General features: G+C 35.9%; 1 protein-coding gene across 4 annotated transcripts in view; it reads left to right on the top strand.

Annotated features, from left to right (window-relative positions):
- Positions 1–13278, top strand: part of FGF14 (fibroblast growth factor 14) — a 768907-nt gene extending 755629 nt beyond the window's left edge. For all 4 annotated transcript variants that reach the window (XM_054574361.1, XM_054574360.1, XM_054574363.1 and 1 more), the window contains 2 exons: positions 6984–7182; positions 11224–13278. In XM_054574361.1, the coding sequence (XP_054430336.1) occupies positions 6984–7182; positions 11224–11360 (336 nt within the window). In that variant the 3' untranslated portion in view covers positions 11361–13278. The remainder of the gene's footprint in view (positions 1–6983; positions 7183–11223) is intronic.
- Positions 13279–14586: the final 1308 nt, after the last annotated feature.

The raw sequence follows: 14586 nt of genomic DNA, 5'->3' as shown, positions 1-14586 counted from the left end.
TTGCGTTTTGTCTGTGTTTTCCTGGTTTCAGCTGTTGTAGTCTAGGGGTCCCTGTTTATGATTCAGACCCTGTTCTTCTCAGGGGGAGCTAACTGGTCATTTCAATGTCCCTCTGGTGCTGGTGCCCATGTGTGCCCAGCCCAGCCCCTCGAGCTTCCACCACACTTCTCACCCATTGGGATGTGTGAGAGTTGATTCCATTGTCTGTCCGCAGCTCCAAGGCTCCTCTCCTTCTATCGTTCCATTGTTTTCCAGGTGATTTCTCCACTATTTAGTCACAATTCCAGTTTGGTCTTGGGAGGAGGTCTGCATGATACCCATTCACTCCTCCGCCATCTTTTTTTTTTCCTCCACTAATCTTAACTTTCATTTGCCCTGTCAATACTCCTGGGAATGCAGGGATTCTTTCTGTGCTGCAATGTTTGATGAACAGATTGGATTCTTGAAAAGTCGAATGAGGTTTAGCAAAATGTATTAGATAATAGTGCCTTTGAATGTAGTATGTTTGTGCATGTTAGTTATTTAACCAAGAATAGACTGACAATGTACTGACCAGTCTCTACTATCACAAGCAACTGAAGTCCACAGCTCTTACTGTAGAAGGTGGAAAAGATAGCCTGTGAAGTCTGTGGCACAGCTTACAGAAAGGGGATGTCGAATCAGCTTCCATAGAATCCTAAGATGCAAACATTTTATCTACAAAGACTTAGTGTCAGATATCCTTAAGTTTTGCTCTGACAATGAGTGGCTCTTCCACATCAAGGATCTTCATTCTCTTTCATATTCAACCCAGTGAATTTACCATGGTAGAGACAATGCAGTTCTAATTTGCTGAGGTAATAAAGCACTGTCTTCCTTGTTTGTTACATTATAAGAGGGTATCAAATAAGAATAAGGGTTGACTACCCTATGGACCTGCATTTTCAAAGCTGAAGGCCCTGGTTTCTCTAGATAAAGGTCATTTATCAGTGATCTTATTAATAAGGTGAACCAGACTTTGGGCAAAAACCTGGTGTCCTAGAAGGCAGGTTCCAGCTGCTCTGACGTCAGCTTTCATCAGATTTTAGCAATCCCACTCCAGCCAGATTTGAGATAGGTTTTAACTAATAAGTAATATGATTGGATGTCTTGGTATACTCAATAAAAATATGTTTAATCTGTTTGTCCTAGAAGGTGTACTTTCAACCATTGTATTGTATTTATTAGTCTTTTGAGGATAAGCTAGGTTTACAGCATTCCATTTTATTTCCTTCACCACAAATGTATGAATGAGCACACTTTTATTATTTTTTTCCTCTAGAGGTTGATTCAGTAAGACAGTTACTTATTAGTGAGAGAATTAATAAGAGAAATAGAACGTGGTGGAAAGCCAGAACTTTTATTTCTATGGGGTCTTCAACAAGCCTGAGGTAGAATCACCTAGAGGATATGAAGGTCTTCATAAATTCCTTTTGGAGGAGTCTAAGCCTCTCTTTTGGATATTTTAATATCAAATTAATCACTGGATCCATCACCTTTGTTATTAAAAGCATCTGCCATTAACAAAACCTTTTCCCCTTGGAAAACCATTAGCTTTCAGTGAATTACTTAAAGTTAGGGGGGGAATTCTAAATAGATTATAACCTGTAAGAAAACTCATGGACAAAACCAAAGTGGGGAAGAATAGAGGATGGAAAGTCGGGGTAGGTGAGGCAGGGGAAAGTGGCAGCGGGAAAATGGAGACAGCGGTACTTGAACAATAAAAATAAAAATTAAAAAATTATAACCTGTAAGGGACACTACTTGATAATGCACACTCTCATGAAAAATATTGAAAGAAAGTTTTTATTGGCAACAATGTCATATTCCTTATTATAGTTAGCATAACTTTAACTCTTAAATGTTTTAATTTATAGACTGTACAGGATATGTTTTTCCAAATGTGTATAAAAATTACTTTTTGAAAGAAAAACAAAAGTTATTATTTCTGCAGTCATAAACATTTGTTGAGGTATTTTTTCTTTTTATAAAACTTTATTTTATTTTAAATTTTTAAATCACGTTTATTCTATTACAGTGGGTCTTTTCCCCCTTTGCCCCCCTCCACCCATCCTACACCCACCCTCTGCTCCCACAGTCAATTCCCAATCTGTTTTCCATGTTCATGGGTCATTCATACATGATTTTTGTCTAGTCCCTTCCCCTTCTTTCCACCATTGTCCTCCTTCCCCATCCCCTCTGGTCATTTTCAGTCTGCTCCATGTTTCCATCCCTGTGGTTTATTTTGTTCATTAGTTTATTTTGCTGAATAGATTCCACTTATAGGTGATATCATATGGTATTTGTCTTTCACCCACTGGCTTATGTTACTTAGCATAATATTCTCCAGTTCCATCCATGTTGTTGCAAAAGGTAGGAGTTCTGTCTTTCTTTCTTTTTTAAATGCAGATTGATTTTATTTATTTTTTAAATGTCAAAGTTAATTATAAAATATTAAAAAATTAAAACCATTATAAAGTCTCAGCAATTAAAACAACATGACACCAGCACAGAAATAATCAAGTATATCAAGGAAATATAATGAGCATTCTATAAACAAACATATATATCTGTTTAACAATGTAATATATCTTTAAATTTATATTTCAAATCAATGAGGAAAATAAGTCTATTCAACAAATAAAGTGCATGGACCACTATTACTTGACATAAAACAAATATACAGCCCTATTTCACACATTATACAATAAATATTCAGGTGAATTAAAAATTAATATATAGAATCTAAGGAGTTTTAGGAGAAAATACTGACTAATATTTTTCTTACCCTGAAGTAAATTATTTGAACCCAGAACCTTTAAAGTAAAATATCAACAATATGAGTGTATTAAACATTTAAGACTATATAGTTATATACATATAAAAAAAGTTAAATGACAAGCAGTAGAATATGAAAGTATTTCCCACACATCTAAAAAAGGGTTAATAGCTGGGATTTTTTAGGGAAAAAAAATCTGCAAACTTTTAATCAAAAAATGAATAAAGTGCCAAAAATGCATTTAAAGCTTTATTAAAAAATAATAGAAATAGGCAAGAAATATTTTTTAAAATGTTTAGTTTCAACAAATAATAAAGTAACAATTAAAATAACATCATTGTCACAATCAGATTAATAAGTTTTAAAAATATTGATAATATCAAGTATTGGTGACTATGAAAGGAACTGGGTAGTCATAGACTCTTTCTATCTTAAAGCAGTCCCTTTAACATATTTTTCAGTGCTGGTTTGGTGGAGGTGTATTCTTTTAGCCTTATTTTTTCTGAGAAACTCCTTATTTCACCTTCCATTTTAATTGAGAGCCTTGGTGGGTGGAGCAGTCTTGGTTGCAGACATTTGTTTTCCATTACTTGGAATAGTTCTTGCCATCCCCTTCCATCTTGTATTGTTTCTGTTGAGGAGTCAGCTGCTAGCTGTATCAGGGCTCCCTTATATGTTATTATCTCTTTCTCCTTTGCTGTCTTTAGGATTCTCTGTTTGTCTTTGATATTTGCCATTTGAATGATGATGCATCCTGGAGTGGGCCTCATTGGGTTCCTCTTGAGTGGGACTCTCTGTGCTTCCTGGACTTGTGTGCCTTTTCTCTCCTTCAATCAGGAAAGTTTTCCATCATTACTTTTTCAAACAGGTTCCCTATCCCTTGCTCCTCCTCTTCTCCTTCTGGTATCCTTATTATGCGGATATTATTGCGTTTCAGGTTGTCCTGAATTTCCCTAAATGCCTCTTCATTCTTTTTAAGTCTTTTTTTTTTTTTATTTTCTTGCTCTTTCTGGGAGCTTTTTTCTACCTTGTCTTTCAGCTTGCTGATTTGATCCTCAGCTTCATCTAGTCTGCTTTTGATTCCTTCTACTGTGTTCTTCAGTTCAGAAATTGTATTCTTCATTTCCTCTTGTCTTTTATTGATAGTTTCTATGTCCTTTTCCTGCTGATATCTTCTGCATTAAGTTCCTGGTAGTTTCACTGTAGTTTTTTTGTTATTCTCTCTGAGCTCCTGAGCTCATTGAGCTTCCATATAACCATTGTTTGGAACTCAATATGTGTTAGTTGACTTGCCTCTATTTCATTTATTTCTCTTTCTGGAGATTCCTCCTTTTCTTTTGAGTGAGGGGTATTTCTTTATCTTCCCATTATCTGTAAGACTCTTCTTTTCTGCTTTTGCTTCTTAAATTGATCTGCCTTGATTTTGTGACTTTGCGGTGGGAACTATGTTTGGAGTTCACTGTTTTTACTTTCTGGATCTGCCTCTGATGATGTCAGATATAGACCCTGTCTGACCATAGGTAGTCTGTTCGAGACTTACAGGAATCTACTGTCTGTGACTGTGTCCTTCAGCTGTTAATCTAGTCACTCTGCACTTGGCAGGTGAACTTAGACACCACAGGGTGGGGCACAGTCTCTCCTGGGTGCAGGGTTTTTGGGTCCTCTGATACTTCTGCCACTCAGGGGAGTGGTCTGCTTGAGCTAGATGGCCACTTCCATAATGGGGAGGATCAGCACCTGGACCCCACCAGCCACTCTCTCCATTCTCTCACCAAAGCCTCCATCCCCAATTTCTCCTCAAGTGTCTGCAGACCACTCTGCTCACCCTTTAGCCAGGTATCTTCTATCTGTGACTGCCACTCTGCACACAGCAGGTGGCTTAAACAGTACAGGGTGGGGCATAACCCCAACTTGGTGTGGGGTTATTGGGTCCTCTCACTTTGTTGCCACTCAGGGGAGTGGTCTCTGCCTGAGCCTGATGGCTGCTGCTGTATGGGGGATGAGTCAGCACTGGGATCCCACAGGTTACTCTCACAGTTCTCTCCCCAAAGCCTCCTTCCTCAGTCTCTCCTCAGGACTCTCTAGCCCACTCAGCCCCTGCCTTTGCCAGAAACCAGGATAAGTGGCTGCAAATAAAAATTTATATTTTGGCCCTTTAAACAGCTATTTGCATCTCCAGCTGCCTGTCTCTGGCAGAGAGCAACCCTGCCACTTTTTGCAGCTGGCTTTTATCTGTGTAATTTTTGGGCTCTGGTGTTGTAGGCTGGAGATCCCCGCTTATGGTTTAGACCCCGCTCATCTCTGGGGGATCCCGCTGGCCCTTTCAATATCCTTCTGGTACTGCTGCCTATGGTACTGCCCACCTTCTTGAGTCTCTACCGCACTCCTTACTAGTTAGATTGCTCTAAAGCTGATTCCTCTGTCTGTCTGAAGTTATAAGGCTCCTCTCTTACTATTGTTCAGTTGTTTATTTTATGTGATAGCTCCAAATTTAGTTTTAATTCCAGATTGGTCCTGGGAGGAGGTCAGTGTGACTTCTACTCACTCCTCTGCTATCTTGATTCTCCCCAGCTAAGGTAATTTTTTAAAGTACAGTGATATTTTATTTATATTTTATTTTTATTGTTGACACTATTACTAGAGGTCCGCATTTTCCTCCCCTTTTCCCACCTCCACACAGCAGTGATCTGTCTTTCCCTCTGGCCACCACCATGCTACTGTCTGTGTCTGTGGGTCATGCATATGTGTTCTTGGGTACTCTTTTCACCTACTTTCACCACCACTACCCCACCACAAATGCCAGTCTACAGTGATATTTTTAAAAAGATTAGTGACAATAAAGCTCTCTTTTGTACTATATTTCATATAAATATGGCATAGCACAGTGTTGATATTATACATGCAATATATAGTATTTTATATATAACATATAAGTAGAACACTGTTGTGCATATTTGTTTATATATAATATCATATATATGATACTACAATTATATATAATATGTTATATTATATATGTGATATAGTATATGCCATAGATAGTATATATATTTTTATGTATATACCATATATAGTGTGTGTGTGTATGTGTGTGTGTGTGTGTGTGTGTGTGTGTGTGTATATATATATATATATATATATATATATATATATATACACACACTATATATGTGATAGCACAGTGTTGAGCCAATCTAAAATAGCCATAAAAACAATTAAGGGGCTTCCAAGGTCTTTAACTAGAGAGGTTGAATTTTTAAATTAATTTTAATAGAGGTCTATCAGAAATGTCTTTGTAGGTCAAATCTCAGAAATATGTAAAGGTCGTCTATGAATATTTGTGTTATTAATGATAATCCATAAAGTAATAAAGCTTTGTGCTACTCATTAATCAATATAGATCATGGCATTGAGAGTCATGGCATTTAACTCATTATTCTCTTTCCAAAAATGCTGTGTGGACTTCAGTTAGGGTAACTTCTGATGTTGTTCTTCAGGAGTTCCAGTGGGACTCCAAACCATGGAATTAGGTCATTATTTTAAGTTTCTGTCACTTTTATCAGCTAACGCAACACTTGGCCTCAGCTTCAGTGTCTAGTTGATGTTCAGCTGACTGTCATGGTTTTAGTTTGGGGTTTCAGTTTATCTCTTTACAGTTAAAATGTATCACCTTACAATATCACTGATCTAATGAACAACTGGCAACTATTAGGGTATCATATACTATTCCTATGGAAATATTGAAAACAGATTAGAAAATACCTTAAATATATATATGATTTTTATTTAATGTATTGTTAAATATGTTATATATGATTTTAATTATACTACTTTAAGGTATACTTTAAGGTATACTTTAAGACTCTTTCTGGTTATACCCCAATTACACTGTTTTTAGTTTAAGTAAAAGGATTTTGAGTTTGGTTATGCCTTCTATTTTCTTATTAAAGAACATCTAGTCTTTTGCCTATAAATTTATTCTCAATAATAGCAGATTCTCTATTCGTTGTATATTGAAAAAGAGTGTATGTGCAATGAATACATGCAGGAAGAAGTGTCTGGTCATCCCTGCCCAAGAGCTGACTCCTTCACTGTGGTGGACAAGGTTCTAGAGGAAGGAAGAGAGACCATTGTGAAACTCCCATTCTTTCCTCTAACTTTCTTTTTTTCCCTCTTCTCTCAACAGGAACTTTTTACCCCTGAATGCAAGTTTAAAGAATCTGTTTTTGAAAACTATTATGTAATCTACTCATCTATGCTATACAGACAACAGGAATCTGGTAGAGCCTGGTTTTTGGGATTGAATAAAGAAGGGCAAGCTATGAAAGGAAACAGAGTAAAGAAAACCAAACCAGCAGCTCATTTTCTACCCAAGCCATTGGAAGGTGAGTGTTATGTGTGCTTTATCCTTATCAGATTTTTAGACTTTTTTTTCATATTGATAACTCTGCTTTGACCATAAAGAACCCTCATGGGAGTGCTGGAACAATTCTTTATCTTGACCTGGGTGGTGGTTGCACAGATGTCTAGTTATGTTGTATATTTAAGATTTGTATGCTTTGCTGTATGTATGTGTATCTGTATCTATATATGTTTATAAACATTTATATACACAAATTAATAGAATGTATACATACATATATATTCCATTAATTTAAAAAATGCCACAAACACCTTCTCTACCTACTTCTAATGTCTCAGATCCTCACTGACCCAACCTTATTGGCTGTGACAACAATAATATAAAGAAAACAATTTAGAGTATTACAAAATAAATATATTTACCTATTTTGATGTTATCTAGCTTAAAGTAATCATATGCTTGTGAATTGTTTTAATTACAGAAAGTGAAGAGTTAATGACTTGTCTTTTAAAGAACTTGTTGATTTACGCATCTCCCCTCCAAACTGCATAATCGTTTAGCATTTGGTTTTTTTTAAGAGCTTTATTTATTTATTTTTAGAGAGAGGGGAAGGGAGGGAGAAGGAGAGGGAGAAGAACATCAATGTGTGTTTGCCTCTCGTTGGTACCCTACTGGGGACCTGGCCTGCATCCCAGGCACGTGCCCTAGACTGGAATCAAACCAGTAACCTTTTGGTTCATAGGACAGCACTCAGTCCACCAAGCTACACCAGCCACGGTTTGTTTAGCATTCATAATTGTGTCATTGCCTTCTTTTACATTCACCTGCAAACAATGAAGTCATTTACCTTGATCAGATTCTCAGAGAGCAGGCTACAAAATTTTTTAATTAATCAGAAATATCTGCACCTCTCTTATCAAGGATTTGGCCAGAAATATCATTTACTTTTATCTATATAAATTTGTTTAAGAATTATAAAAAAATGATATTGAGGCTTTTCAATAGTGTTTACTACTTAAATATTTTTGTTTATTTTCACAGAACATTAGATCTATAGTAACTAAAAAAACATTTTAAGCTAATTTTGACAGTTCAATTTTTTTTTTATTCTTACCGGAAAGCCTTAACCATCAGGAAATATCCACATTGGTCTTATAAATCCATATTCTCTGTATAAGAATAAGATAACTTGAAATATTGAAAATTAAAATATTAATTATATGTGAATTTATAATTTAACTTTCAGTTTTCTTAAGTTTTGAAAACCACCCTTGTTGAGTAAAACCATCTTTATAATTTCAATGATACTGACTTCCTATCACCCTTAACTAAATTTGCCTCTAGAACAAGTCAGTGAAACCAAAATAATTTACCACCAGGACCTATCTAGTAAAAGAAAAATTCATGCTAGACATTGAAATATGAGTAAATTACTCTCATTATATGATAAATTATAAGGAAAGTTAGAGAATAAATAAGGAATTAGAGGGTTTCTCTTTTCTTCTAAAATAACACCTCTATGATTTGCTTTATACTCTTTTAAATGAATTTTGAAAGCATCAGATTAACCAATATTCAAATGCAAGTGAAAAATTTTAAAACTTAGTCAATAGTAGCTCTAAATAAATTTTAGTTTATTTGTTACCTCATTTTGTTTCATTAGATTAATTTTTTTAATATGGACACTTAAGAATGACTAAATTTCTAAAACTTTATCTCTTAACTGCATAAATGTAATGAAAACCAAAAAGTCCTTTATGTCTCTCTTAATTGACTAAAAATCTGGAAACCAGCTATTTGGTATATCCAGTAAGAAATATATGAGATTCTAAAGGTGGTACAATAATATCACTAGGTATTTCAGTCACACACAGAATTGTTGTTATGTCAGTGTGGTGTGTGTGTATTTGTGTGTATATATGTATATGTGTGTGTGTATGTATATATATAGATACACACATATATATGAGGAAGAGAGAAACAGTATTTTCAAATAATTAGCAGATAGAAGTTCTCTTTAAAAAACAGTTAAGGGGATATTGTATGACAGAGGTTATCACATAGTGCAATTGATAGAGGAAATTAATTTCAAGCTTTTAAGACCCATATAGGACATAATTTATATGATTGAAAATGTTAGCACAAATTAGCTACTTGATTAATTATTAATGCCCTGGGACATTCATATCTCTTATACAACTTCATACTAGACAATCAAAGTTAATGCCCTGATGCTGTTGTCTCTGAATTGGACTAGTAGTGGGAGTAAGAGATTGGAAAGTGTTTCAAGGATATGGATTAATCCTTTTTACCATCTTGCCAAGTCATTTAATATAGGTCTGCTTTATACAAGCACTTTCAAATATATATGCTGCTAAAACATTGCATGATTCATTGATGCAAAAGGTAAAATTATACCACAATGAACATGGAGGATGTACAATATATGGGAGTTCATCCTAACTATACACAAGTTCTCTTCATAAAGTATAGTAAGTCCTCACTTAATGTTATCTATACATTTTTGAAACTGCAACTTAGAGCAAAACAAAGTCTAATGAAACCAATTTTAAAGTAATTGGTATAAATAAGAGCTAAGTTCTTATTGTATATTTGTGGTCACAAAAATATCACCAAACTTCTAGATAAAGGCCCATAACACTTTTAAGATTACACACTGAAATAAATGTGAACTATACATACATGTAAGGAAGATGACTAAAATCAAATTAGATTACTCTTTTCAACCCACTTATTCCAATTCAGTGTTGAGAGTGGCCGGAGCCTCTCCCTGCATCTTGGGGCCCAAAGTGGGACCCACACCTTTCATCACAGGGTACACTCACACCGGCTCCATACTCTCTCACACTGAGACAATGTAGACATAACAATTTGCCTCACATGCACATCTGTGGGATGTGGGAGGGAACCGAAGTACATGGAGAAAACCACACAGACATGGAAACATATGCAAACTCCACACACACAGTGGCCCCAGCTAGGAATCAGGGCTTTTTCTTCAACATTATAATGAACTTGACCAAATGATGTTATCCTAGAACCTGCTGTATCATGAACTTTCAAAGCCCTCAGAAGCATATTGGGCAGGTCTAATACACATGTACCGATACATCTGATGGCAGATGATTTTAACTCACCTAGTCTCCCCTGAGCATCAGACACTCTTAAATGCATTTTCCTATGATACCAAGAATCATTTTCTAACAAGCCACATGAATTCTTGTTGATTAATTGAGTGGCCAGACACTGTTCGGGCAGTTTCTCAGGGCTAAGCAGATGTCATTCCCACTTGCTCTCTAGCCATTATGTACTTCTGCCTTATATGACATCAGTTACTAGATTTTTAATAATGTATCAGAAAATGAGGCATAAAAAGTAGAAAATGTCACACAGTTGTGTTCAGTTATTTAAAGGTCTCTTTTCATAATCTCCAGAGAGGAAATCTAAACAATAATCTTCTAAAGGCCCTGGCTCAGGGAAAGCAAGTCCTTTGTTATTGTTTTGTACAGCTTTGAAGTTGACACTAGTGTGACTATGTTGCTTTTGAACCACTTTGGAGAAAAATAATTTAATGATCTAGGGTGTAAACACTTGAAAAGATGAATAGGAATGAGTGGTTCAAGTGTTAACAGTGTGAAGTGGAAAGGAAGTCTGAGGTTTTCTTGCTGTACAAAGAGAATTAGGTTTAGGCTTGCCATTCTCCTCTATTTCCTCTGTGTGTGTGTGTGTGTGTGTGTGTGTATGTAATTTCATATTTTCAAAGAGGCCATAGCTCCCATTTAAGTCACCTCTCATGCATAAATATCTGTGCACACCTATGTATTTTAATTATGTAAACCAGAGAACATGAAGGAAGTAATGTCTTCTGTTTGGGGGCAGGAAGGTACTGCTTTAAAACAGGAATCCCTTTCAATGGGACTGATATACTTCAGGGAAACAGACCTGGGCAAACTGCTGAGGTCTGCACATAAACTTATTCTTGAACTGAACCAGGTAACGTTTCCTTTTCTTCCTTTCTTCATGTCCTCCTTCCTGTCACTAGTTGCCATGTACCGAGAACCATCTTTGCATGATGTTGGAGAAACAGTCCCAAAAGCTGGGGTGACGCCAAGTAAAAGCACAAGTGCATCTGCAATAATGAATGGAGGCAAACCAGTCAACAAAAGTAAGACAACATAGCCAGATCCTCACAGGTGTTGAGACTTACTCATGCTGAGCACAGTTGAGTGATTTATCCTTGCCAGACATTCCTGCTCCAGTGGCTGAGGAGCAGCTGGAAGTAAGTGGATGCTTGCTCTTTGTTATTTCAAACTTCTTGGTTGCAAGTGGATAAATCTCAACCTGTTGCACCTCCCACAACAAGAAGACACCTGGATAACCAGCTAAACTCAGACCATGGAATGCCCTACCAGATATGGAATGCCTTTTTAATACCTTTTCTGTGACTGTGACACTTCATGTGAATGATATACTTCACAAGTACACTCGATACCTTGCCTGCTGACAGCTACCCATAATCCTTTTTGAGTCCTGTTTCAGCAAAATCCATGTGTTTAAGTTCAATTTTGTAGCACACAGATACTGAGTAATTTCTAGGTAGAAGCTGTAAACCTGTGCTCTTATGGATTTCTCTCCTTCCCTTTTTTACAGGCTGCTTGCTCCACTGTCTGTGATCTTTTGCAGGGATTGTGTCTTTCTAAACCTTAAATGTTGCAGTTGGCTTAGTTCAGAGAGTGATCAGGGAATCAGGAAGCCTTCTAAACCCATTATTACAAATTGTATCATAAAGATTAAGGGTGGTGTCTCTGGTTCACACTAGCAATTAAACACACATATATGCTCTGTTCAGTGGCAGGTACTGTGCTCCTGAGGTCAGTGTTGCCAGGATGAGAAATGGGTCAAACACTGTCCATGGGAAGTTCTCTATGATATGTGTTTGACATCCTCCTATAGTTTCTTTGTGTGTATGTGTGTTTTATACATATCACAAGCTTACTGGTAATGGTAACATTTGCCTTGCCCAGCGAGCAAGACCCACTGGTTTTTGAGAAAGTGGGTCCAAAGAACTCTGTAGGCCTTGTAGGCCTGATTAAGGTTCATTTTTCATCTACTATTCCTCATTATTTGGAAAAAAAGAAAAAAAAAACAATAATTACAACTTACAAGAGTTGCGCTACCTAAATATATTTCAGATATAATCCTTCCTATTTTTAATGAACCAAACTCAATGCCATCCCGGGTTTTGGCTGCGTTCCATTCACACTCAGCAGAGCATGGGCAAGGCGGCTGTTGTGTTATTTTCTGCAGCAGCAATGCAAACCTTAGTTATAAATTAGACTTTAATATTTTTTGGTGTTTAATGACAAGTTTTTAAACTGGAAACATTAGGAAAAATATTTTTTTCAGCTCAGCATGCTGAGTCTGGTACTGTGTATTTCACCAGTCCATACCTCTGACTCAGCTTCTTGGGGCCCAAGTTGCCTGCCCAATGGCTGGGATAGAGGTGCCTTGCCATGATCTCAGAATGCAGTCTGTGGAATTATTCTAGATAAAGTTAAAGGCAAACCAACACATTTAAAGATCAGGTTGTCGGCCCATTCAACCGACTTACTTTTGTTTTATTTTCTTTCTTAATTTCCTTTTAAATAACTCTGAGCTTAGGGAAGACAACTCCCGAGAAAGGCCATGAATAGTTGAGTCTACACAGTGAAGAAACCATGCAAAATGTTTAATATTGGATATAAAGAGTTTCAAAATGTTTAATACTAAACTGTTTGGAAATACATTGTTAATTATGTGTATACTTAATAAAATTCAATGTTTTGTCCTCAGAAGAGTTGAGACCAAACTGAACCTCATTTATAGAAAACTACATGTGGGATCATTATATTGGCCTCTTGTTATTAATTCCATGTGGAAGGATGATCTAGTCACCATTTACCCCCATCTGCACTGTATTTACTGGGAAATTATTTTGTCACTGCTTTTCTAAGTCTCCATGACAGTCCTTGCCCAGCATTTTAAAATATTGGCCTGCTTAGCTGATTAAAGATTTAGTATAAATTTAATTGTTTATGCTTATTTAATTTTCATATTGGATACCATTTTAATAAATAAAAAGTTAGCATAATGTTTGAGTAGATTTATTGTTGACAATGCTAAAATACAAATGCAACAAAATGATTCCTTGAACCATTCTTGGTTTTTTTTGTTACACCATTCTGAAGCCTATTGATTTTTAACAGGATTAGTTAAAATACATTAAATGAATTTCATAACTAATTATTTTAGGAAAGTATATAATCCATAACATGTGGCAAACTACGAATAATTTAACTTGAAATTCCAAGTAAATGGGTTTACAGACACTGCTTATCCCAACATTCACACACACACACACACACACACACACACTTATCAAAGTGATTTATTTTTGGTAATCAACCTTACTTGCTGGTTTCTTTTTCCCCTGTAAGACTGCTTATTGGTTAAAATTGACACAGTTTATTTTTCTGAAGACTGAGATTTATGAAAATGTGCACCTGTTTTGGTTTTATGTGAGTTGTCTACAAGGGCATTTAACCCTATGAGTGGATGTCAAAATACTTCTAATATATGTTTAGACATATTGCAGAGGGGCTTTGTTATTTTTAAGTTATTCTGATCACTTCCTTTGTGTCTGGTCTCATCTGTTGCACGAAACAAGGGCAGCACTGATGAACTGCATGCAGTAGGGTCTGGGTATCAAGAACTGTTGGTATGTATTACTCAATTTACATACAAAGAGTTTGTCTGCATTGTAGTTTTGTGTCTAATATCATTTGTTATATTCACAGACACATTGAATAAAATATTTACATGAAGGCATATTAGAAAACATCAAACAACTTTATGTAATGAAATCACATTGCATCACCCACAAATATAGAGACATGTCATGTAAATAAATTGGTAAAGTGAATTTCCCCCTTTACCATGCCAAAGAAAATTTTAGCTCTTTGATGATACCTCTCTTGCTATTTTTCCAGGATAAGACTCTCCTCTCTTTTTCTCTTCACAAATGAACCTTACCGTTGTTAAGTGCAGTCTGTTACCATTGATGTCCTGTATAGTAAATCTGATGGAACTCGTTAGTATTTACAGACTGATTTGTACCTACATGTACATATGTCAATTGTATTGAGTCTAATACCAATTCCATTTGCATGCATATCTGGTGTGGGAGGGTTATTTCTACTGATTTATTAAGGTAGTTGATTGCTTCACCCATCCTTCAGCAATGTTTTGATATTTCAAGTGACACCCTTTTTATTTTCTTATAAGTTTGTTTTCTAAAATGTTTTGCTAAAACTTTACCTACCCAGAAAAATTATAGAAGAGATACAAATAGTCCACCTATGTAAAG

The sequence above is a fragment of the Pteronotus mesoamericanus genome, unplaced genomic scaffold, assembly GCF_021234165.1.
Source record: "Pteronotus mesoamericanus isolate MK-2021 breed Mesoamerican mustached bat unplaced genomic scaffold, CSHL_Meso_final contig_26, whole genome shotgun sequence".
NCBI classification, from domain to species: Eukaryota; Metazoa; Chordata; class Mammalia; order Chiroptera; family Mormoopidae; genus Pteronotus; species Pteronotus mesoamericanus.
Note: the sequence above shows the minus strand (reverse complement) of the source record. Positions and strands in the feature narration are given on the sequence as shown.